At 48.4% G+C, this 24,601-nt stretch overlaps 1 protein-coding gene across 2 annotated transcripts in view; it reads left to right on the forward strand.

Moving 5' to 3' along the window:
* The first annotated feature begins 2,774 nt into the window (after positions 1 to 2,774).
* KIFC3 (kinesin family member C3) overlaps positions 2,775 to 24,601 on the forward strand; it is a 446,810-nt gene continuing 424,983 nt past the window's right edge. Inside the window, exon 1 of one of the 2 annotated variants that reach the window (XM_078670026.1) lies at positions 2,775 to 3,865. In XM_078670026.1, the coding sequence (XP_078526152.1) occupies positions 3,710 to 3,865 (156 nt within the window). In that variant the 5' untranslated portion in view covers positions 2,775 to 3,709. The remainder of the gene's footprint in view (positions 3,866 to 24,601) is intronic. The other variant, XM_078670025.1, reaches the window with a different exon arrangement.

Below are 24,601 nucleotides of genomic sequence, written 5' to 3' on the forward strand. Positions count from 1 at the left end.
ACAACGGTACCCTGTAATGCCCAGTGATTGCTCCCTTGATCTGAATTTGTGCTTCATAGATGCCTCTAAGCATACTAGAAACTGAAACTCCTCCCACCAAAGTAGGGCTAACAACTTCCACCCATTCCAAAAATTCCAGTAGAACACATTATAGACTCATTTGCACACATCCAAGATAGATAAATGAATTGCAGAACTAAATGTATTTAATTGTGTACCCTACATTACATTAGAGAAGGCTGGTGCTCTGTGTTTGCCCTTTATTACTTTAGACCAGGGGATTACTCCGTTTCACCTACATTTGATTACAAATTGAGAGTGCTGCTAGCATAGAACCCTATATTTATTTGCAGGGATTACATTAATGTTTGAGATTTTTGATATTATAGAAGATAACATGTAATGCTTTAATCTGACACTGGGTTACAGGTAGAGATTAATTGATTCTCACCTTGTCGTACTAGTCTGATTAATAAATGCCTTATTAGATGACTGATTGCTCTGCTTTAGGTTACAGAATGATGCTCTAATTGCATTTCCCTTTTAAATTACTTTATTTTTACTCTTTGAAAGGTTACACGAGCCTTCCAATTGCTTTTGGCTCTGCAGTAGATGGTAGAAAGTGATTACTCATATCACCTTACCTGCGTTGTCATACATGGGAGGTACTCTGATTAAGGTATCCTGTGCTGTATCACAGAAGAATACGTTTAATTGCTTTACACTCCGTTATATTATAGAAGATTGCCCATTATCTCACACTTATTACTACAGTTACCTCAACTGACTTACGTGAGACTATTCATTGCTCTACTTGTTAGATGACGCAAAGGTTTGCTCAAATTACTTCAGCATGCATTACATTACATGATCGTATTTTGCTTACCTGGGGCTGTATTAGTTTTGAGCTCAATTATTCTAACTACGTTCTTACATTTGATTAAAAAAGAATAGTACTTACATTTCTTTAGCCTGCATTAGGTTACAGGCGAGTGCTCTTTTTACTTTACTCTGCTATTTTAAAAGGTTGCTTTGATTCTAAATTAGGTTACCGAAGCTAAAGTTGGGGACCCTGCTTACCACCTCGAGATCTGAAAGATGCGGCAAAGCTGTACGCACACTACCTAAAAATAGGTGAAAAATATAAAGGTTTGTCCGAGGATAAGATTATTTCTCTAAAAGAAAACCTACTTATTGCTCAAAGCAAAGTCCCAACCATCATCAAGTGAATTCTCTTGATCTATTGACATCCGAACTGGTCAACATCATAGGGACTGAAGGGTTCCCAGATAGTCTTTCAGGGCGTTTCGTACATTAAGGGCCAGATGTAGGTCACCAAATACCGGTCGGTAACGGCCGATTTCGGCCGTTACCGACCGGCATTTGGTGATTGAGATGTAGGGGGCCTTAAATTTACCGAATCGGTATATTTACAGAATCGGTAAATTTACCAAATCTCAAGTTTGAGATTTAGGTGGCACTGAAGACAGTCCACCGGCCCTTAGTAATTCGTTATTTACCATGACATACTATGTCATGGTGAATAACGAATTCTTGTGTACATGCACATCTGTGCATGTACACCGGTGCCATGTGGCAAACAGACATGCCCTAAGGGCATGTATGTGTGCCACATGGCACACAAGCCAGAATCAGGGGTGCAACAGGGTGTCAAAGTGACACCCTGTCCCCCTTGCAAATTCGGTAATTTTACCGAATCGGTAAATACCGATTCGGTAATTGACATTGATTCCTATGGGCCTCAAGGCCCATAGGAAATAGGAATCAATGGCAATTACAGAATCGGTAAATACCGATTCATTAATTACCGAATCATACCGATTCGGTAATTAATTCGGTAAAATTACCTACATCCTGATTGCCAGTTCTTAAATACCGAATCGGTATGATTCGGTATTTAAGAATCGGTAATCTGGGATTACCTACATCGGGCCCCAAATCTTTAGAATAAACAGTGCCTTCGGTTTGACTAGACTCGCACCTGCTCGGCGCCAGGATACTCTATGGGGGACAGTTCACTTTACGAATCTGTATTACATAGCGAGTCTCTCTCTCGACCTTTGGCATACATATTTTTGTTCTTTTTTTTTTTTTAAATGTATTTCAAAAGATTTTATTCGAAAAAATGTTTTTACATACACAGTACAGAGATAGAGAAGGCAATACTGGTCTTGTTGTAGCGTCATACGTTGCCGTTAGTATACATTAACTGTGCTGGGACGCTTATATGCGGAGTATGCATAATCGACCTATGACATTTCTAGCATTTTAACGTTCTGGTGCGTTGCCTTCGTGAGCAGGGAAAGAAAAGTGTGAGCTAAGAGATGGGGGGGAGAGAAGGGAAGAGGAAAGGGCGGACGTGGAGATTGGTATTTTAGTTAGCGGCCTTGATTCCAGAGCATTGTGATGGGAGGCAACCGGGTGAGGGGATGTAGGGCGCGTGGGCTGTTTAAGGAGGTTGGTGCGAGTCCAGGTAGTTTTCCAGGGTATGCCACATCTCGGCCTTGAGGGTGAGTGCTTCTGTGTTATGTTGTCCGCTCCCCTAGGTTATACCCTAAGGTCTGGGATATTCTCCGTGCCCTCCTCCCTCTTAGGAAGGCTACTGGGTCCCGCTCCCACAGTATGGAACTGTCCGTGGTGGCTCCTGGGAGACAGACCCCTCCTGCTCGTGGTTAGTGGATGTCAGGGCAGTGTTGACGAGGTTGGTGCGGGGGAAGGGGGGACACCTGCCCAAGGATGCAAATAGCCGCCGAGGAGTGAAGCTGCCCGCAGTAATCCTCTTTGCAGCTTGTGTCCCAGAAGGAAGGCTCGTCTTCTCCGGCTCTTCCCTCTCCCGCTGCGGCAGCGGGTGTGTGTTCGTGCGGGGCCGGGATCCTCGGGCGTGGCCGGGCCTCCTCTCCAGCTCACCTGTGCCCTTTGTATCCCCGGGGTGGAGGGAGCGTGGAGCTCGAGGCGTGGCGCCCCGGGGCCGGGAGGGCAGCTGAGCTCCTGACACCACACGCTCCTTGGAGGCAGCGGGCTGCTGCGGTGCTTGTGTCCGGGGGTGCCACCTCGGCGGGGGTCCTCAGCGGGCCGCAACCCACGGGACGCCCGGAGAATGGGCTGAGTCTGCGCTTGGGGACTTGCCGGAGGCCGAGTATTGCCTTCATTGAAGGCAGGTTACATGATTCATTGTCCTTTTGTACCTCGAGCAGCACGAGCGTTTAATTCTGGGACCCGCTACTGGAAACATCTTGTAACCCGAACTATCCAGTCGCTGCCCTGCAGTTCATCATTGGAATAAACGAAACCATGGAACAGGAATTGCATCTTGGATTTCTGATTTACAGCCGTGGGGCCTAGTGGCGCACACTGAGTGTTGGACCATGTAACCCATCAGAGGGGAGCATCCGCCGCCTATAGACGTGTGCACTTGGACATTGCTTTCCTTCCTGCAGACACCACAGAGAAGAGGAGCTGTGTGCACACCACAGCGCCCACCTGTCTGTAGGGGGGCTGGCGACGAAGCACACCTGAGATGCTACCTCACCACCTCCTCCCCTCTCCAGGAGTGCAGCCAAGAAGCCTTGGCCTCCACCTCTGTACCCTACACATCTCCAGCCTGTTGGCGAACTTTTGGAAAGTTACTTAACTGCTGGCGGGGCAAACCCCTGCCTACAGGTCTGTCTGAGCCCCTCCAGGCGCTGCGATGTTGGTTCTCTGCCCGCTGCTGGTGCTGTCGGTGCACAGCTTCATCCGGATCAGGAAGAAGGTCGCCCTGGAGCAACAGACTGACCAAAGGCCTGATGGGAGGACAACCCAAGGGGCTCCCCCGCAGCCGTCCCTGAGGGCTCCGGGGTCTAAGGTGAGATCACCAGGAGCTGGTCTGGGATGAGGCCCTCCTGGGTTGGTAAAGGGGCAGCTTGTTTCACCACAAACACACTCGGATGATGCATGCATGTTCACTAATAGTATGGGCATATGGCCTATTTGAATGTTTAATGTGGAAACTGCTGACCAGACTCTGTCCAGTGGCTTTTAAGCAAGGAAGTCCACATTGCAAAGTGGATTTGTAAGAAGTATTTAGTGACTACAATTCTGTTGCTCCTGCTGTAGTAGCGTACTAGATTTCCTCCTTCATGAGATGACCGGCTGGGGGCGGTCTAAAGTGGAGTGGCCGCGGGCAGAGAAATGGTTGGTCTCCATGCATCTGGCGCGGTGGTAGTATTCCGTAGATCTGTAGTTGTAGTGTAATGATGCTGGCAGGACGGTCTTGTGGAGTGATGAGAATGTGGTTGATTACTAAACTCACTCCAATTATTACAGAGCTCCATTGGAGCTTTGGGAAGGAACCCACCCTACTTTTTTCTTGCCTAAGAGGAATCTAACCGCAAGTACTGGTATTTCGCTACTCTCAACAACTGACCTATTGGCTGCAGCTTCTGAAAGACTTGTGGGGCTGGGACATTGAGCCGGTCACATGTCTGGGTCGCCCAAAAGTTAGCGTTGTCATTGAGTAATTTGTGGCAGTTGCAATACTACCGCTGCATACTCCACGGTGCTGGTGAAAACGTTCTGAAAACTACAAAAGTAGAGTGATGGATAGAATTCTTTAACTGATCTCAGACCCTGGTAATTACTTTAGTCCCCATTCCACTACATTTTTTCCCCTCACTCTCCACAGACCAGCACCAACCGTATGCATGTCGGTCTCGGTGCTTCTCCTGTAGGTACTATCTAGCTCAAACGTCTAGAATGTGTCCACTCTGTGGGAGAACACAAGCAGCCCCACAAATGTGTTGACCTTGATAATCCATAAGGTTCAGCTTGAGACTGAATGCGCAGCTGACTATGAGACTCCTATGAGCATACCTGCTGCACGTATGACGCTTTGCAGAAGCAAACTCATGAGCATGAATGTGTCCTTTAATCACAGTCCTGAGGTCAAACGCCTTAGGGTTGGGCATGCTTTGGAACTAGACTGGGTGAACATTCTGTGTTGAATAAAGTGACATTTATTTCATATCCTTCTAAGGCTTCATTAGGCAGAGGAAAGGGAAAGGACAGTGAATCATTGATTTGAACAGGAAACATTGGAGCACTGTAAAAACAATTATTGCAAATATTTTTATCGATGTTGTTGGTAGGGTGAGTCCAAGAGGGAACTTAGACCTTTATGTACAGAATTTTTGGAAGCTTTGGCTAGCGTTCGCGGCTGCTGCTTGGCAGCAGCAGTGGAGTGGGTTGGGGTGGGGCGGGGGGATCACTATAAAATTAATCACTTACCTGCCGCCGCCTCTTCTGCATCGTCTTCCTGGCTTCCTTTGAGAAGCAGGAAGCACCAGGGCTCCCACGCTCCTGCAGCCAATGATTGGTCTGAGCACAGCCAGGGGCTGTAGGGGTGGGCATGTTCTCCATGCAGGCTGTAATGCAGCCTGCATGGAGAAGGGGGAAAGTGCGCATGACTGGTTTGGGAGGCCCGACCGTGCCGACCAAACAGTCATTGTGCACTTAGGAGGGTTGCACCACTCCTTCCCTGCTTTTCAGCCCCACCCGCCCCCTGACGCAAGCTTTCACAGCAGGGGCACAACATAAAATAATAATATTAGTTATTATCATTTTATTTTTTCCTTTCTTTTCCTGCTCCGATGCAGTGGGGCACGCTCCTCCCCGTTAGCGGATGAGCCGCTATTGTTTGCTAGTCTGAGAAATGTTATGAGGGGACCATATCCTCCTAATTCATTCTGTTTTGTGGCCCATTTTCTGGTTGCTGATGATCATAATAAATGTTAATTCTTTGGACCCACAGACAATTGGAGCACACTGTATCACAGAACCATATCCGATAATTATTAAGAGATGTCCATTGGCTCTCACTTTTTGATTTTGGGTACATTTATGATCGTCTGATTCCTTCCTTTGACTAGAGAATTCACTCTCTGGCTGCTCGCCATCCTGTTAGTGCACCTTTGTCTTTAAGACCAGTTCAGAGTTGGGGGACAGTCTGGCTCTGACTCTGGAGTGCGGGCACATGTCTTCCAGGTGTGCATGATACTACAAACCGATCTTTATTGAGGAGCTTATTTTGTGATGGATTTTGATAAAAAAATAGATCTTTATTAACTTGGGCAACAGTGACCGCCATCTTAACAACATTTGATTGGTAAATATGTGGCTTTGATTTTGTCTAGATGATGCTTGATTTGGGCGCGCATTTTCGGACACCACGCTTTTGACTTCCAAATGTTGTCAGTTCTTTTATTACATACTTTAGACACCTAATTAGGCAGCACTAATTACTTCCAAAGGCTAACAATTTAAACAAGGTATTTGTTTTAGTATCAATTTCTTAAATGTCTTGATCTTTTTCCTACTCTTACTTTCTTCTCGGACCACGGGAGGTACCCCCACTCAAGGAGGCAGTCTTGAGTCCCCAGCTGTCACCTCCTGGGAGATGGCTGTTCAAGCTAAAAATAAATTCCAAATAATCCTAAAAAAGAGAAACTGTGAGATTTTATTATGAAGGTTGCTGTTGTGTAGGTCCCTTGCTCATAGATGTGGCCATGGAAGAAAGGCCACAGTGGCAAATCTGTGATTGCCAGGGCTAATAGTCATTACAGCAGAGTGTGGCATATCTCTGTAGTTTGAGGGGCCTGAGACCAGAGACGGGGAAGGTTACCATCATTGTAGCTCTGTTGAAAGGGATTGGATTGTGAATCTTCAAAGCCTAGATGCAGACTGGTACAGTTTTCTAAGCAGGCGGTGTGTAAAACATTAACTCTTAATGTTTTACACACCAGCTGCTTAGCCCAAAACACTGGGAATGGATTTTCAGTCTAAATGTATTTTCACTTGTGTTTAAGGATTAAGCCACAGAAAACCCTCATTTGTTGTGGCCTCTACCTATATGCGCCTGTCTTAGCTCTTGAATGGAACCTAGTTACATTCAGAGGCCAGAGAGTAAACCTCCTTACGTACCTTTTGCATTAGGCTTGAAATGAATGCAGAACCAAACGTCAAAATATGTGTATATTATACATAGGGCAGTGTCGGAGAGAATGGTCCTATCCAATGTGTTAAATTCCAGTTCCTGCTTCTAAATGGTAAATTGCTACGAATTAAGTTGGTAGTTGTCCAGAGTGTTGCAGGATGGATGGCGGTGTAAGGCCTTTCTCGCTTCATGGTTACTGGGGTTCTGCACCCAGGAGAGCTTGCCGGATGTATGTCACTACAACGCATGCTTTTACAACTCATGCCATTGCGTCGCAGGTTTTACAACGCAAGTCGTTACAACGACTTGCGTTGGGGGGCGCTGGATAGTGAATAGTTTAATTTACTATTCCAACTCCAGTCCCCGTGGATAGTAGGGAAGGTGTTGGATAGTAAATTAAACTATTCCCTATCCTAGAGCGCCCCCCAGCGCAATTCGTTGTAATAACTTGCGTTGTAAAAGTTGCGTCGTAATGGTAGTGCGTTGTAAAAGTTGCGTTATAAAGGATGTTTCCCGAGCTGGCCTATTTACAGAGCGCCTAAGCCTCACCCACTGGGAGAGGTATCGAGGTGAAGCTGATAAGACCATAACTGCCTCAGAGATGTCTTTTAATCCGTGAATGCACGTCACTGTGGAGAACTAATATCCTCTAATCCCCAGAAGGGCTGACCGGTTGCCACACGTGGTAGAACACCCTAAAAACAAGACTGCGAGCGAGTGAATCAGAGCTTCGATCCAAGCTCGATGAAATAAGTCTATCTGCAAATAAAAACAGAGCTGCCAAGGCAGTGTGCAGGAATGGCCATAAACTGCATTCGCAGTGCCAGCCGGTGCTTTCTTTACAGGTGTCTCGGGAAGTTTTATGACCACTGGACTCTAGGACAGCCAGCCTGCCCTGGAAACTGCTGCCTAGACCACCTAGTGAGGGAGACCTTCAGATGCAAGCTCTTCTCATTCCAGAAGACCACCCTTGTGCACCCTGCTGAGTTCTAATGTTGAACCATGTCACTTGTCAATACTGCTGAAAACTCGTTCTTACCTTTTACTCCAGTTATTTTACGTGGTTGGGCTGGTCCAATGAGAGACTGGAAAAACATGAGTGGGCGCATTCCCAAACCCTGGTGATCGACACTTTAAAAAAATCTTTTGGGGGGGGGGGGCATAAATAATTTACAGCTGCGGAGTAGCAGGGGCCCTTGGTACATTGCCAGATTGAGAAGTCCGTTAGTCTCAATTCAGAACTGCCTGAAAAACCTAGGAATTTAAAGTATTTGTAGCATTGTGCTGCATAATGAAACATTTGACCCCTTACAAACATCTTGGCGGGTGGTGGGCGCCCTACTACACCTCTTGGAGTTGGTAGGTTCACTTGCTGTGCTCATTGCCTGCAGTGTGGGTCTTAGAATTATTTTTATTTTTTTAACTGTACAGAGCGGCTTTCTCCCTCCGAGTCTAGCCCTGTGCACCGATAGGTTTGCTCTTCTCGTGATCGGCAAAAGACTCCAAGGATCGGAATGCAGAAAGCCTGTCCCATTCATTCTCCCAGACAACTGGGATCCAGACAGGGTGATGTGACAGCAGTGAGTGTGCACCGATTCACGTGGAGGGAGACGTTCCACCCGTGCCTCCTCTCACCCCTCCCTGCCTTGCCTGCCCCGAAGCCCGCGTGCCTGCCCCTGCACAGGCAGCCTTGTGACGTAAGTTTTACTCTCGCCCGAACTTGCCTGGCCCAGCTGTGCTTTGGCGTGCTGCTGCAGCAACATTGCTGTCAAAGGCAGACGGGAGCACTCCAAGAACATATCTCTGCTGACCAGGAAAAGCGCGTTTCGTATTCATGATCGAGTTCGCCAATTTCTGCAAAGTTTAGATCTCATGCGATTGAATTTTTGCCCTCCGTTTTCCCTAATGTTCCAGTAAAAAAGTCACGATTGTTTTTAACTCTCCACAATCTTCAATCCTCCAGTGATTATTATTATTTTTGGGGCACAAACGGCCTCCTAACCATTTCCTCCCTATGTGGTGCTGAGACCAGATACCGCTTCCCACTCCCTCCACAGTCGGGTTCTCTTCTCTCCCTGGTCCCTGTGAAATGTCCTTTTGTAGTGTTGGCTTTCTAGTTGTTTCACATATTTTCTAGTTGTTTCACATATGTCATCATTTGGAATGTTATCACAGATTGGAATGATATGTTCTGATGCTAGTGTCAGTTAGGAGTTGAGGATTGAGCTGACTGGTGACAGCTCCTGGTGGGGATTTACTAAGGGATTTAACTAAGGATTATTCTTACCATCTTATCTTATATATGAACTACCACCTCATGTCAACTTAATTAATAAATACATCTTTCTACAAGAACCTACGTGACCTGATATTCATTTAACATCACTACACCTTTCCTTTCTTCTCACTTGGTGTTGGCGGGCAGTGTGAAGGACTATCAGTAGAGTGGTGGTACAGTCCAGATACACACTGCATCTAGTTGAGGCCAGTCGGCCATCCCTTCCCTCTTGTCCGCCCCATGTGAGGTGATGGTGATAGGCCACTGAGCCCCTAGGGAATGAGATCTACAGACCGATCAGCCACCGTGTACTTACAAAGAGGAGGCTCCTAACTGCGAGGGGCAGTAGACATCTGTCCGGGCTGTTGTAGCGAGGCAATGTCTGGAAGTAAGAGCCAGGGCCGGCCACTGCCGCCGTTCCCCACTAACTGAGCTCTTGTGTGGATGCGGGAGGAGGCGCAAAGGAAGATACTGAACTATGAACATCTAGGGCCACCCTGCCCGTCATGCGGTAATCATGTGCCAGTACTGCTGAGAAGTCTCGTCTGTAACAGGATGTTTGTTTACCGTGTTCATTTTATTTTGTGTTGAGAGCAGCTCTTTCCCCCTGTATCTTCACGCCTATGGTTGTTAACAACATGCATGTGGGCTGAAGGGGCTTAGTTTCTTTAGATGTGGTAAGTAAGTGATATGTGTTTCTTTTGTTTTATTAATGAGCACTTTGTAGGTATGTACCCTTGAAATGGTGGGGTGGTTCCAAGGTCAGTGACTGCATTCCTCCACCAGTTCACCGCTGCAGTTCAGAACGCAGCTGCAGGCTCACCCCTTCAAGGAGCACCTCTTCGGTCACTGAGTACCGCCGAAGACCATCCAAGGGCCTCCAGGCCTTACAATGAAATGTCTGCGGTGGCTTTTGGGTCACTCATGAGTAGTGTGCCAGGTGCTTCGTTTTTCTTTTGTCTTCAGGTGCAAGGGAAGCTTTGAGTGGTGGGAGGCTATCTTGGAGTGATGGGTTTTGTGTGAGAGACTCTTCTGTCGATTGAGTGGTGGGAAATGTCTGAATGAGTATTCCTGTTTCACTATCAGTCTTTGTGGCGTGCTCCTGTTTTGGTTCAGTGCTGAGTGGGATGTTCATGTTTCCCAGACAGATGTGACGTAAAGCTTCCTCTATTTTTGGATCAGGGTTACATATCTCAAACAGTCACTCTGTACGTTTGTAGTGTTGATTCCCAGCCCACACCCATCTTTCCCGTCTTGCTTGAATGGGGCATTCCAGGTTGCTGGGCATGTCCGTGGCTGGAAGTGTGACTCAAACTTTAGTGTCTGGCTAGATTTTAATTAGCAGTTACATTCCATGAGTAATTGTTGCTGTTTTTTTCGATGTGGGTACCTGAAGTATGCTCCCAATGTCGGCCGTAACCAAAGTCGACCCAGTAGAGCCATGGCTTTCTGTGGTGCTGACCACTAGGAGACCTGGCTTTCTGTGGGGATGACCGCCATACCCCCTCTGCACCCCAAAAAAAACCGGTCCTTCTGTAAGGCTGATACCACCCGCCACCTCCAGCCATTTAATCTAGCTGAACTTACATCTAAGCTTGCGCTTTCTATGAGGCCGACCTGCTTACCCTGTGCTCCCTCTCCCCAGGGAGATCTGGCCGTCTGTGTGGCTGACACCACCCTCTGAGACCTGACCTTTCCAGAGTTGACCACCTGGTATCCTCGTCCTCTCAGGGCGAATTCTCCACCTCCCAGGAGTCCTTACCTACCATAAGGCTGGTACCTTATTTCAACCCCCATGGAGGCCTGATCCTTAGTGGAGTACAACCTAAACCTTACACCCGCTCCTCCCCACGGAGCCGTAACACACTGTTTGGCTAATCCTTAGAGCCATGGCCCTCTGTGAGGCAGAGTCATGGAGCCCATCTCCTCGCAAGGCTTCCAGAGAGCTTGAATCTTGTGAAGCACTGACTTTCTGATCACGGCACCCTCCTCAAAGTTGTGGTAAGTCTGTAGAGTTGACCTCTGAGTCTCTTGCCATAGAGCAAATTACTTTTTAAATGCTATCCTGAACTTTGGTTTCTTGCAGTGCTAACTTGACCGCTAGTGCTTCTGGATCGGTGCATCGCAACCCACCCCACCCCACGCTCTGAGATCTGCACTTGGAGATTTGGCCTCCCACAGGACTCTGGTCCTTTGGATGTCCTACCCCGCCCCCTTCATGCCCCAGGAGCTTTGGCCTTTTATGAAAGGCTGATTTCCCCCCCTCCCCACCACGCAGAGCTCTAGCTTTTTTTTGCTGGGGAGACCATCAGAAACTCTGATCCCCTCTTAGGGCATTGCCTAGTATTCTGACATTGCAGCAGGATGCTTACTCCAAGAAACCAGGAGGTTCCTGAGGTGTGTGATTTGGGAACCGTAGCTTTATGGAGTTAGGGTAATATCCACCCACCCCAAGCAGTGACATTTTTCAGAAGTTTGATTCTTTGAAGTATAGTTTTTTTGTAGGACTGGAGCCCTGGAGTTTATACCAGCTCATAACCCTTGTTTTCAGGTCTACAGATGTAGCAGTCCATGCAACTCTGGCTGTCTGAGCCGCTGTACCTCCAACCTTTCGATTGATTTTATGCTTAAATTTATTTTATTTGTTTTTCAACGTATAGAAATATCATCTGCGACAAAAAATGAACCACATTCAGAAAGTGTCACCCCTTCCTCCCCTACCAGCCACCCACTGAATCTAGAATACCTCACAAATAACATTCTGCTTGCCACAAGCCTACAGTACTCTTTCTCTAGCAACGAAACAAACATCCCATCTATTTATCTGAAGCTTACATATCAGCCAGCTGACACTTCTCCAGAACCAGTAACCCATAGTTCAGATTTTTCTTAAATATGCCGTGCCCATAGTCTTTTGGTGCAGCAAAGTTTTTTAAACTGTTGGACCAGATAAGTCATATGCTCCACCACGCTCCTTCCCACGGGACACCTTGCTCAATTTTTCTGTCACTAGAAGTCACCAAATCTTCTGCCACCAGGCTTCTTCTGAAGAGATGCTCGCCTTCCCCTACGATGTCAGGATGACCTATATGGTTGCAAGCACCAAATGGGATATCGCATTTCGCCATCTGGAGTAGCGAGGATATTCTGCCTCCGAGGGGCAGTCCAGCAAAATTACCTATGGACAGGGGCCAGCTATGAGCTGATTATTTGAAGTATCTACTCCCAAAAGGATATCCTGCGTGGGTGGTATCACAGTATATGAATAAGAGTACCCACCATATCCCTGCAAATGTGTAGGAAGCTGGTTTTCTGTGCAGTAACCCCACACTTTTGGCAAGATTTCTGATGCACTTTAACTTGATGCGCCCTGGGTCCCTGCCAATCGAGTTCCCAGGACCTGTGTTTTTTTCCCAAAACTGTGCCTTTGTACTCCCAATTGGCACCTCTCGGTCACATGTAAGTCCCTTGTAAAGGGTACCATGGGTACCAAGGGCACTGTGACCAGGGAAGGCCTCTAAGGGCTGCAGCACATATTGAGCCACCCTTAGAAGTCCTGTACCTTAACACACACACCCACTGCCATTGCAGGCTGCGTGTTTTGTTGCTGAGAAAAGTGAGGAGTCGACATGGCACACATCCCTGTGTGCCATGCCTGCAACCCACTGCCTATGGCATAGGTCAGCCACCCCTCTAGCTGGGTGCACAATGCAACTGGTGAGGGTACAGATGCAGGAGCCCAGTGCCCCTACAGTGTCTAAGTACATTCTTAGACATTGTAAGTTCAGTAAAGCCATAAAGAGTATATGGTCTGGGAGTTTGTCATTATGAATTTCACAGCCCCATCGTGGCTTTACTGAATTCTGGGAAGTTTGGTATCAAACTTCTCAGCATAATAAACCTGCACTGATACCAGTGTGGGATTTGTTATACAATGCACTCGGAGGGCATCTTCCTATCTCCAACCCTTTTCGGTGGGAAGACGGGCAGAAAAAATTAGCCAGCCCAGAAGGTGTTCCCACCTCTTCCAACCCGACCCCTCAGGTGGGGAAGGCAAAGTGAAGCCCAATCTTCAGTGCCAATCAGGATTAGGGATTGTGCCCACTCTCCCATGTGGGGTGAGCACACCAAGGGTGTAATAATCACCCCAAGGTCGGTAGTCCATTGGCTACAGACCTTGAGACTCCTAAAATGCCCCCCAAATACAGTATTTAGGGGGCAGCTCTGAACCACAAAGACAGATTCCCGCAACCTACGAAGGACGAAAGAAGACGCCCAGCAGAGGAGACTGCAGAGAAGAACTGACTTGGCCCCAGCCCTACCGGCCCGTCTGCTGTTTCAAGGGATCCTGCGCCAAAAGTGTCCAGGTAAGGTGACATCTGACCTCAAAAGACATCTCTGCATCCAACTGCCCTGCGCCCTGGAGAAGCTGGGTCCTGCTTCAGCATCCTCCGCATGTTAAAAAAAAATCCTCCTACTACTATCCGAATCTGCTGGCAGGAAGGTAGTGTAGGCCCTTATTACATCTAGATTGGACTATGGGAATACTCTGTACCTCTGCCTCCCGGACTATCTCAATAAACTACAGGTGGTTCAAGCTCTGCAGCAAGACTGCTGCTCAGACTTCTTCCCAGGTCCCACATGACCTCTCACCTAAGCGTCCTGCACTGGCTACCACTGAAGAAGAGGGTAGCTTTGAAGGCCATGGTCCTCATGCATAAGGCCTTGCATGGGACAGGGGCATCATATCTCAAGAAGAGAATCAGCACATACACCCTCGCTCGCACCCTCCACTCTTCCTCAGCATTCCTGGCAATGGTGCCTCGCTTTGGTTGCCTCCGAATGGGTGGGAGATCCTTTTCCTATATAGGACCTCTTTTCTGGAATAGACTCCCACCAGATCTTTGACTGATTCACAGCCTCAATATGTTCAAAAGGAAACTCAAAACCTTCTTGTTCGAGTCCCCCATGCCTAGCGCCGGGACACTCTGCCAAGTAAGCCATGCGCTTTATAAATTAATATAACCTAACATAACAAAAACAGATGAGAACCCGAGGTGCACCTACGTCCGCGAGCCCTCCAACTTACCTGCCCATCTGTTGGTTCCTCCCAGAAGTCTTCCTGGACCGAGCCTCCAGCCAAAAACAAAAAAACGGCAATCCCCATTGAAAACAACAGGGTGCCAATGCCAAACAGCACCCTGCACTCGGCTGCCCTTGTGCAGCTGTGGGTGCACCTTGTGTGCGAACTCTGATCCCGTTTGCCCTGAGCTTAAGTATAGGAGCTTTGCTCTCACAACCTTGTGGCCTGCTCGTGAACAGCCACCAACTGGAGGCCCCCTATTCCCCATTGGATAACACTGGGCCTCAGCACTCTGCACCCAGCCGCCCTAGTGCCGCTGAGGGTGCTTTGAGAGTGCATCTTTGACCCGGGGGGAACTCTGGTTCGAACCCCAGAAACCCAACTCCCACAACCAAGTATTTACTTGTAAACCAACTTAATTTCCTCCCATAAAATTGCTTTGCCTGCTCCTCTTTGAGAATTCTTTTGTGTGGAGGTGGTTTGTATGAAACCTTTAAAAATTGCAAATGTACAAAAACTAAATTACTTACCTTTTCTCTAGGAAATGTCCCAGTGTCATATCTAGGCATATCACACAGAGTAGAAAAAGCCATCTGTAAAGTAATGTACAAAGTAATCTCAAAAGTAACTGTAGAGTAATTTTAACTGCTGACTTACCTGTAAAAAAAAAACAATTGCATCCAACCACATTTCACTTGTATTTCAACTGCAATATACCTGCAAAGTATTTTTCCACATACCTGCACCAGGCCTGGCTTCGTTCTAGAAATAAAATAACTAAAAAATATTTTTATTCAACCAAAACTGGTCCGAGTTCAGTCTTTGAGTGTGTGACATCAATTCTTGCCCGAGTGTGTACAGTAAATGCTTAACACTACCCTCTGATAAAGCCTTACTGCTCGCCCACACTACCACAAATGGAGAGTAAGGTATTATCTCCTTTTATCTCTGCCTACCTTTGGGGTTCCACTAGACTCTGTGCACACTATACCTTACTTTGGCATAGTATATACAGAGCCAGCTTCCTACATTGCAATGTCAGATGCGGATCAGTAAAAAATATGGAAGCGTATCGGGGGTGGTACCCTCTTTACAGGGATTAATATCTCCTTCCACCAGCACATGTTGAAAAGTTGTTTGGATCTTTCTATTATTTTCTTCAATGTCCCATTGTCTAGGTGTATCCCCCCGTTTTCTTTGCTGGAACTGGAGTTTCTTCCATACCATCTGCATGGTAAGGATAGCAGAGAAACTGGAGACCGACTGCCACTATTTGGACTTCTTTGTCATTTTTTGTAAAGAGCAAGATTCCTTAATGCTCCAGTTTTATTTGGCTGATTCTGGACCCAATGGCACGGTTTCATATACTAACAACTCCCCATCTCATTTAGGCCAAGGTATTGCTTGACCTGTTTAAAAGACCTAACCTGTCTATTCTGATAAAAATCCCATGTAGTATTCCATCCTCCTTCTCATCACTTTGCAAAAGCCTGCCTGCCCATGATCGGGCTAAAGTCAGTATTGCTCTCTGTCTGTGGGGTAAAGGGGTAAGGCAGCGAAGTGAGGGCACAGTGCATATACACCCAGTACCACTGTCTCAGGATTGCCCTCAATATAGGGGAAATTCAACGCTTCTGCTTTTTCATCAGGCCGCGGCACCAGTCAAGAAAAACTTCTCTAGAGGCCAATCCTGTCAAGTTGTCACTCAAAAAGTCCCAGTCTCCAGGGTCAAACACCCGCTTGGTGTTGAGGGACAGGAATACTGTTGCCCTTCACTCCCAATGTGCATTAGATGCCATGCTTTTGTAATGTTGTCCCCTTGATATGAAACCTGCTTGGTCCTGGTGCATCAGGGATTGAAGCACAACCTTCCCACTAATATTGATGTCAACAGTTTTGCAACCATATTTAAAAAGCCCATTGTTCTATAAGCTATATGGCTTAAGAATGAGTGTAACAGTGAGGTAGCTGTCCTTATCCTGACTATTTCATTGAAACTGTTCAGTAAGATCTGCAATAGCCATGGCACGAAAACTACATTCGGCCACAAATCCATAAAGGGTTTGTAACCTTGAACTTTTTGAGCCCTTTAATCACTCAAGATTGCTTCCGTAGGAGGAGCCAAGCTCGCGTCCGAGATGGCCGCGTTTTAGCTCGGCTCCGTTCGCCTGCCTGTTTTTATCGTCTATCCTGCTGTTATCCTGCCCCGGGAAGCCCTCTTTGTTGTGCTGTAGCGCTAAGACGCCTTGCAGGCACTCACCTTTTGCTCCGGTGGTCCTTGGGTGCCGTGGATCCTGTACGGCGCTCCCGCTCGCTTCGGGGTCTCCGGAGCGGGCTGGCCTGGATCTTCTCGGCGGCGCCCGGACGGGGCGGAGCACGATGATCGGCCCTTGATGGCGCAGTGGACGTGGTCGTAGAGGCCGTTGTGCGTATAGGCTGGCTGTGGCTTGCTGGCCGGCTCCGGTGGGCCGGAGGCCTTGGGTGGAGGCGCTGCCTTCCGTTGACGGGGCTAACCGTACATTCGGCTTGCTCCTCCTTTGTTCTCCGGTCCGGCCATTTTGATTTCCTCCGCCCGGACTCGGAGAACGGGACCGGCGGCACTGGGGAGCCGGTGATCCCCCATCTTCTGGTGGCCCCCCTTCCTGCCCTGGAGTGCCCTGCTGCCGGTCGGCTGGTCTTCATTTGCCTCGCTGCTGCCCGGACGGGGGTTGACGGCCGCCGCGGCCCCGCCGGGCTTCCAAGATGGCGGCCGACCCTGAGTGTCTCAGCCGGGCCTGGACGAGCGCTGGAGGCCCGCCGCATGGCCCGGGTGCCGGATACTGTAAAGGTTTTCCTACACTTGAGGACATCCTGGACGCCCTACACTCCTGGCGAGCTTCTTTGGCCGCACCCGTTGTCACCCTGGAGGTGGATCCTCTCTTCGGGCCGTTCGGGCCCCCTACACTGTACGGCTGGAACTATCCTGGGAAGCATGGGCCCGGCGACTGCCGCGTCTGTGGGGGTGCGGAGTTCCGTTGCCCTTCATCGTCCTGTGCTGTCTCCTCCGCCGCTGGTCCGGGGGCCGGATCCCGTTTGGACTGGACTCGATGACTCTTTCTGCCTCTTTTCGCCTCGACTGACCGACCGTGGCTCCTGTGCCATCCCAGCTGGGTCGGCTTTTCTCGAACTATCCCTGAAACTGTGCCTGCATTGTGTGCGATGTTCCCTGACTTTTCTGGATCTTCCGGGTTTTACTCCACGTGTCTTATCTGGACTGCCGTTTGATCTCCCTGTTCTTTGCCTTCTCTTCTTCGCGGTCTGGTTCTTAGTGAATCGGACGGCTACAACTTTGGACAAACAAGGACAGGGCTGAGACAAACTTGCCTCTGTGTGCGGTAGTCTTGTACTGGTTGGATGATCGGCATGTAACGGTATGACTGTGTGACTTTATGGTGCTCCTGGAGTGTATCCTGATATTTTTTGACTTCCCGAGGGCTTTGCCTTTTTTCTCAGGCGGGTGGGTGGGTGCAGATAATTCTGTTCCTTGGCCCTCTTCCGTGTGTTTTCTTCCCTTTTCCCTTCCCCTCCCTCCTTTTTTGTCTTCTGTTTCCGTCTTGCCTTTGCTCTTCTATATTTCGGGTTCTAATTAGGGTGACAGGCACGCTGCTGGGGGGTAGGCCATAGCCTTCTGCAGGGGTGCAGGGTGGGCTTGAGGGGTGGGTGGGGGGGTCTGTCACTTTGGGGGGTCTTTTTCCCCCCCTTTTTTTATCTCCCTTTTTTGTTCTATGGCTCTTAAGTATTCTCTTTTTCGGGACTCCGTCTCGTCATGTGTCCCCCTGGGGTGTTTCTGATGCATTGACCTTCCGGTCTTATTGTGATTATGGCTCACTACGTGTTCTGTCATCGATCTTTAATGGATGCCGTGTACCGGTTTATGTTTTCCTGCTTTGTCGCCGGGGGGCGCGTGCTTGAGGAGGAGTCCCTTCCTTTTTCCTTTTTCTTCCTTCCCCATCCTCTTTCGTGGGGGATTTCCTTCCTTTTATTGGGGTGTGTACCGTATTGCTTTCACCGATGGGATCCTTTTTAATTATGTTTGTTAAGTCGGGTTGTAGCTGTGGTGGGTGGGCGCTGGACGGCGAACGCCATTGCCTCTCCTTGTGGTACCTCAGTTGGGATTGTATTTATCGATATGTTTAGTTCGTGTTGGATTTATCCTGTAATTTCTATGATCGCCGGATCGCGGCTCACCACGGCCCCTCCCTTGTTGCTTGATTCACTGCCCGTCATGATCCTGTACTCCCCGTTCCCATAAAAGAAAATCAACCTTCACATATCCTGTCCTTGCTGATTGCTCTATGGCTTTTGGTATGTCTCCTGTGTTCTTGTTGTCATATCCTGTGGACACGTTTGCACTGCTAATTTTGCTTTTGCTATGTGGTGGCCAGCCCGTTGGGTTGTAGGCCCGTATTTGTGAGCACTCTTTGTACAATAAAGGTTTTAAAAAAAAATAATAATAAATAATGTAAAAAAAAGATTGCTTCCGTAATGAGGATGTCTAAGTTATCTTGGCCTCTATGCTTAGCAGTGGGAGAGTTCCCTATCAAAGAAAGGCCTGCCCTTCTACGTCGTCAGTAGTTTTCCTTTCTATACAAATCACTGTAACTGGACCAAAATCTGTTGTCTTCCTTTCCCCACGCAATTTAATGACCCACCTACACCATTAACTTCATTAAAAAAAAAAAAAGCTATTTACATGTGTAACTCTGAGTAAGTTAACCAGCAGCTTACTGGCTATGCTGCCTCCTTCAACAATAAAAAGGCTGTCCGATTAGGGTAGAATATAGTTTGCCCTGCCAGTTTCAGTTGTCCTGTTCTTGGATCGAAGTGTGATCATTCCTCCCCATACCTTTTTAGATTCTGGGCCTGTGTTGCTTTTCGAAATTAACTAGATGTCCCACCCAGGTTGCTTCTGGAGCGATTCCTTAATTTGCTTATGGCGTGCTACTTCCACAATAAACTGACCCCGTACCACTGCTTACAGTACATCCCAGAGCTCTGCGCACGTCATCAGTTTTGTTAGTGGTTAGGTAAGTTTGAATGCACTGGCAAATGTTTGGTCGTACTACAGGGTCTCTGAGAAAGTTCTTGTGGAGGCTTCAATTAACCATCTTTCCAGTGGGTTTGTGGACCAGTTCAGTATTCTAGTTACAGGGCTATGGGCACTAAGCGTCAGGGGACCTGCTCAACTTCCTTGTAATGATGGACAACTGACTTCTGTCTACCTCCATGACTCTTTCGGTAGTAAAGGTGAGCATTCAAATACTTCTCCGGTAGGTTGAGTGGGAGTTGAAGACTCCGAACACAACAGATGGAATAATTCACTGTCTAGCCCACTCCTTGTCTTAGTAATTAAAGTACTTTAAAACCGCATAATAAAATACTACAGAGTAATGGGATTTCAGCTACAGGGTTTACAAGGCCCAACTTTGGGGTCCTCTCCCGGCTCTATAGTTTACCACCACCACTACAGGGCTCTAGTAACAATGCAAAGATCATAGGAAAGAAAGAGGCACGGGAGGAAGATGACCATTAGGCTTGGGTGAGCAGTGATTCTGCCCTGTAACCTGTTGGTCAGTTTGTTATGTATCTTGAGCAAAAAAGAGTTCACCCTAGCAATCCACATCCCTAACACGCAGAATAATCTTTTGGAGTCCAAGACAGTATCTCACGTCAAACCTTGTGTTACCTGCTCTCTGAGATGTTTTTAGGCGCAGAGATTGATGGTCCTCTTCAGTTGCATAGTTAGCGTCTCAGCCAGTGGGCACAAGCTTGTGGGCAGCGGCTCTGCCTCTTGGATATTGCCTCTGGGGAAGAAAAACACACAGGCCTCTGAAGTGGTCACACATCTTGAGCAGTTGCAGACTCCATGCTGGTGGGCAGAGGGGATGGGGTCCATCAGATGGATTAGAGGTAGTGAACAACTAAACAATCGAAGGAACCCAAAATTGGGTGCTGGTAATCCTTATTCTACACCCCTTTACACAAAATAAAAAACAAAGGTACATTGAAGTCCTGTAAATCAAAATGGTGCAGTGTAGAGTAATTTAGGTAATGGGGAATGAATGAGCGAGGTAAAGATAGATGGGTAATGGAGATTGGGCTCGTGTTAAAAGCTGGTCAATGCTTTACTTTTACTTTTTTATACATCTCATTTTCTGAACCATCTTCGCCCCTCAGACAATTGATGGGAATACGTGGGTTTCCCCAGAAGGAGGTGGTACCAGCGAAAGCAGTATTCTTTGTTTTTGCATTCCACATTTTAATGAGCAGGACCATTATAAGGCCCTAAAAGGTTGGTGCTGAGGATGATGACCATGCTTTCTGGGGGCTCGCCAAACCTAAAAGGCCTTTCTTTCTGGGAGGTGGGGGTTGACTCTTATTTGCTCATGCCAAGCTGCTAGTTGAAGTTTTAAGTTCTTTGATCACACTGTGACAACAAATCATGCCGATGCATATCCATTCTGTGGCAGAGTATGCCCCCCACCAGAGAAGATTCAGGTTCACTGTGTCAAAGAAAATTTGAAGTTAATAGGTCTGAGCGCACCTACGTAGTAACAAATAGAAACCGGATTTGAATCTTAGAAGGTGTGAGAAGTGGCGGTGCATCCATTAGGGCGCTGGCTGAGGCGTTGACACACAGGCCGTGCCCGCTGACCCCCGAGGCATTTAGTGGACAGGCTGAGGCTCAGCTCCCTCAGTGGGTCTATCTGAAGGGGGTGGGCGGGGCAGCCAGCAGGTTGACTCCCGGCGTCATGCTGACTGAGTCTGACATGTCATTGTCAGGCAGTGACTCAGCAGGCCAGGGGGTGGCCCGGAGCGCACAGCAGGCAGCAGTGCGTATGCTGGGTTTGGGTCGGATAATTTTTACGACTAGCCCAGTCATGCGCACTAGTATTTACTGTGGCTGGCGGCTGCGCATTAGGAGAGCGAGGGTTGATCAATGCCGCAGCCCTCGGTCTCCTAATGGGCGTCGAGTATCCCTACTAAGCCAATCCTGGCGCTGCGGGAGCATGGTCTGCATTGGCTGAGAGGGGTTGTCCTACACGCCCCAGCTGCCTCTCACAGTCCGCCAACGTGGGACTGGGCCCTGGGCTGCCATTTGCTGAGGGAGGCTGGTGGCTGAGAGAAGAGGCCTGGCTCGACTGGCACTGATTACGCCTGCGCGCAGTGAAGAAAGGAGCGGTGCGCGGGCTGTGCTGCTTCTGGAGCGTGCCCCTGCTGTTCCCAGTGCCTGCTGGATCGCGCCGGCCCTCCCTCTTCCTTTCCCCATAGAGTGTTTGATTGGAGCGGCGCAGATGGGCTTGGCAGATCCAGACGGCCTGCACGGACCACTGAGGCGCTCCGATCCGGGGAAACATGACCACCATCATTCACCCCACCCTGCGCCCGGAGGTCTCTGGGAGGAGGAGCGAGGCATTTCTGCTGCTGGGATTTCGGTAAGGGGGCATTTCACAAACCTATCTTCACTGAAGTTTGCTGCAAAGTTTACGTTTGTTGGAGAATGTAGTAGTTCTGTCTGTCAAGAGTTATTCGTAGAGGGAGGGGCGAGCCGGGTGCGTAGAGATTGGTACCCGCACCCGGGAGGCGCACAGATCAGCGAACCTGGTCTCTAGGAACTTTCAGAGAGTGAGCTACTTTGCGCAAGTGGTCCACTTATTTATATAGCGCCTCACTTGCCCGCTTCTCAGCACCCCCTTTTTTGACAGTTGAGAACTATCTTTAGGTAGATTAGGTGATTCGTCTAGGTGCACACAATGCGGTCAAGTGCATTTTTGCTTAAATGTAAATGTATTTATATAGCGCCTAACCTAACCATGCGTTTAGCACGGTTCTCTGTACTCCCTGTGTTGACATTTGATGCTTGAGGAGACTGGAGGGTTCGTCCATGAGCACAAAGTGCGGTCACGTATATAACCCAGGTTGCCTACTACATCCATAGTCTTACATGATTGGGCACTTGTGAGTGGCACAGCACTGTCAGTATGGATATTGTCTTATGCCCTACCACTTTCAAATGTCACCAGCCGCCACTGGGTGCGAGATTCATTTGCGGGAGTGAAGGGGGGACATAATGGTGGATCTTTTCCAGTCATATGCACGCCTGCCTTCTCAGCAAGACATATGTAGCAAATATTATAACACTGTTTGGCCATAGCAGTTCTTACTCGTGCGGTACACTTGGTAGCCTATATACCAAATACCCTGCTTTTGGCCAATAAACTGCATGGAGTTATGGGTTAGTAAGAGGAAGCAACAGGGTGCAACTGGGACACAAATGAGCCCTGGCTCTAAAATAAAAGTAGCCCCATTAGCGAATTAGATAGCTAAAAAAGAGGCCCACATTTGCAAACCAGGGAAGTTTTGAAGTAGTAAATACACACTGTATAATAGTTTTTTGCAAGATGTGGAAGACCGCGTGAATTTCGGTTTGCTGCAAGGCAATGTTTGTAGTAATATCTGGGAAATCGACAACAAAAACCAGTCAGTCAGACCTTAAACAGGCCAAGACAGTAAAAAAAAAAAGAAAACGTCCACACTGGCCTGTCAGACCAGCCCTTCTGGCACTGCCAGATCGCCCTGTAGTATAGGCCAGTCCGACATTGGAAGGTAACGATAAAAAAAATCCATATTATCAACAAAAAAATCCTAATCAAATATGAAGAGTGTGTGTGTGTTTTTCAGACTGCACGGTGATCTCGGTGACAGTTGTAACTGCGTGTGTGTTCGGTGCCTCTCCTGTGCGTGTGTTGCTCGCTCTAGCGAGCGGGCTGCGGCCGTGTCTCCGGCCCGCTGCCCCGGTTTCCAAGGAGCCCTGCGAGCCGAGACAATGCGAGATGCTGAAATATTAACCAGTTCGAGGCCTCGCCCCCTGCCGCCGCCGCTGGCTTCCTGGTTCCCGGCGCGTCGGTGGGGATGGCCAGATAGCGCCGTCTGCGGACGCGGGAAGCCCCTGGCGGGCTCGGGCCTGGGTATGTGAGAGGAAACCTCCTCGTGACGCCTGGGGACTGCTCGAGCCCGAGCGCGTGAGGGACTGCGTCAGCAGCGTGAGAGGCGCGCGCAGCAGGTGAGTGCTTTAGCCGGACTCTGCCACCACCTGTGTGCAAGTTACCGGTGTGTGCAAACCTGCCTGTCCGGCTGCATCAGGGTCGCTCCCTCCTGCAGTCTTGTTTCATGTACTAACCTGCCACGCCAACGGTAGGACGACTGTTTGCATTTGTTTGTTTTCAGTGCTGTTGTATCGTACGTTTCTTTGCAGACCGCCTTGTTAACCAGCGCGCGCTTGTCTGTGCCATACAAGCAATCCAGTTGGCAAGGAGCTGCCCTTATATAATACGCCATGGTGACAACTTTTTATAGGGTGTTTACGCACGCACAGGAGGTGGGTGCCGGCTGCAGTGAGGTTTAGTTTCATTTCTTGAAACTGTGTTTGTTTCTGTAAACATTCATAACATGTTTCTCGTGTTTCTTGGCCTTGCAAAACAATCTGTCTTTTATGTATTTAATAGCTTTAAGTTAGGTTTTAACAAAATATATATTTGGAGCATAAATATTAAACCTACCAAGTCTGTGTAGCTCCTTCATGCCTTTTTTGTCACAACTTAGGCACCGATTTCATTTCCCTGGGCCTTGCTCATTGTACTCCTGGTCGATGGTTAACTCCAGTCCACACCCCAGTGGATAGATTGGTTCACCTGTTGGTTTTCCCAGGGAGTGAGTGCCCCTCTGTTCCTGGCCATTGGGTCGTATACACTGAGGCTGTTGCTTATTTGAGGCCGAACCGCCCCAACCCGCTGGAGGTTGCTCCTGTTTCCATTTTGAGGGGACCGCTTACAGCTTGGGTGGGCCAAGATGGGTTTGGGAATGGTTGGTTCTAGTCTGTAATGGTACAAAGAGTCCCACGACTGTGGAATGTGCATTGTGGTTTATATTTAGTCCTGATAAATGCCGTCATGTCAACCATCACTTTCTGTTTGTCACTTCTGTGGGCTCTCATTTAGCACAGGGACGCAGCAGCCCTTATGGGGAAGAGAGGTGCTGTAGCACACTTCCTGGCGCCGCAGAACACCTTCCTTCCAGGTGTTTTATGGTAAATGCAGTGCATGCTAAGTCACTTTAGTTTTCTCAGAGGTGTAAAAGTGTTTGCCATGCTTTGGCGCAGCCAGTGCTGTGGATCTCTGGAGACCTTTCTCGATTATTATACTTCATCAAC

This window comes from Lissotriton helveticus, chromosome 12, assembly GCF_964261635.1.
Source record: "Lissotriton helveticus chromosome 12, aLisHel1.1, whole genome shotgun sequence".
NCBI lineage: Eukaryota > Metazoa > Chordata > Amphibia > Caudata > Salamandridae > Lissotriton > Lissotriton helveticus.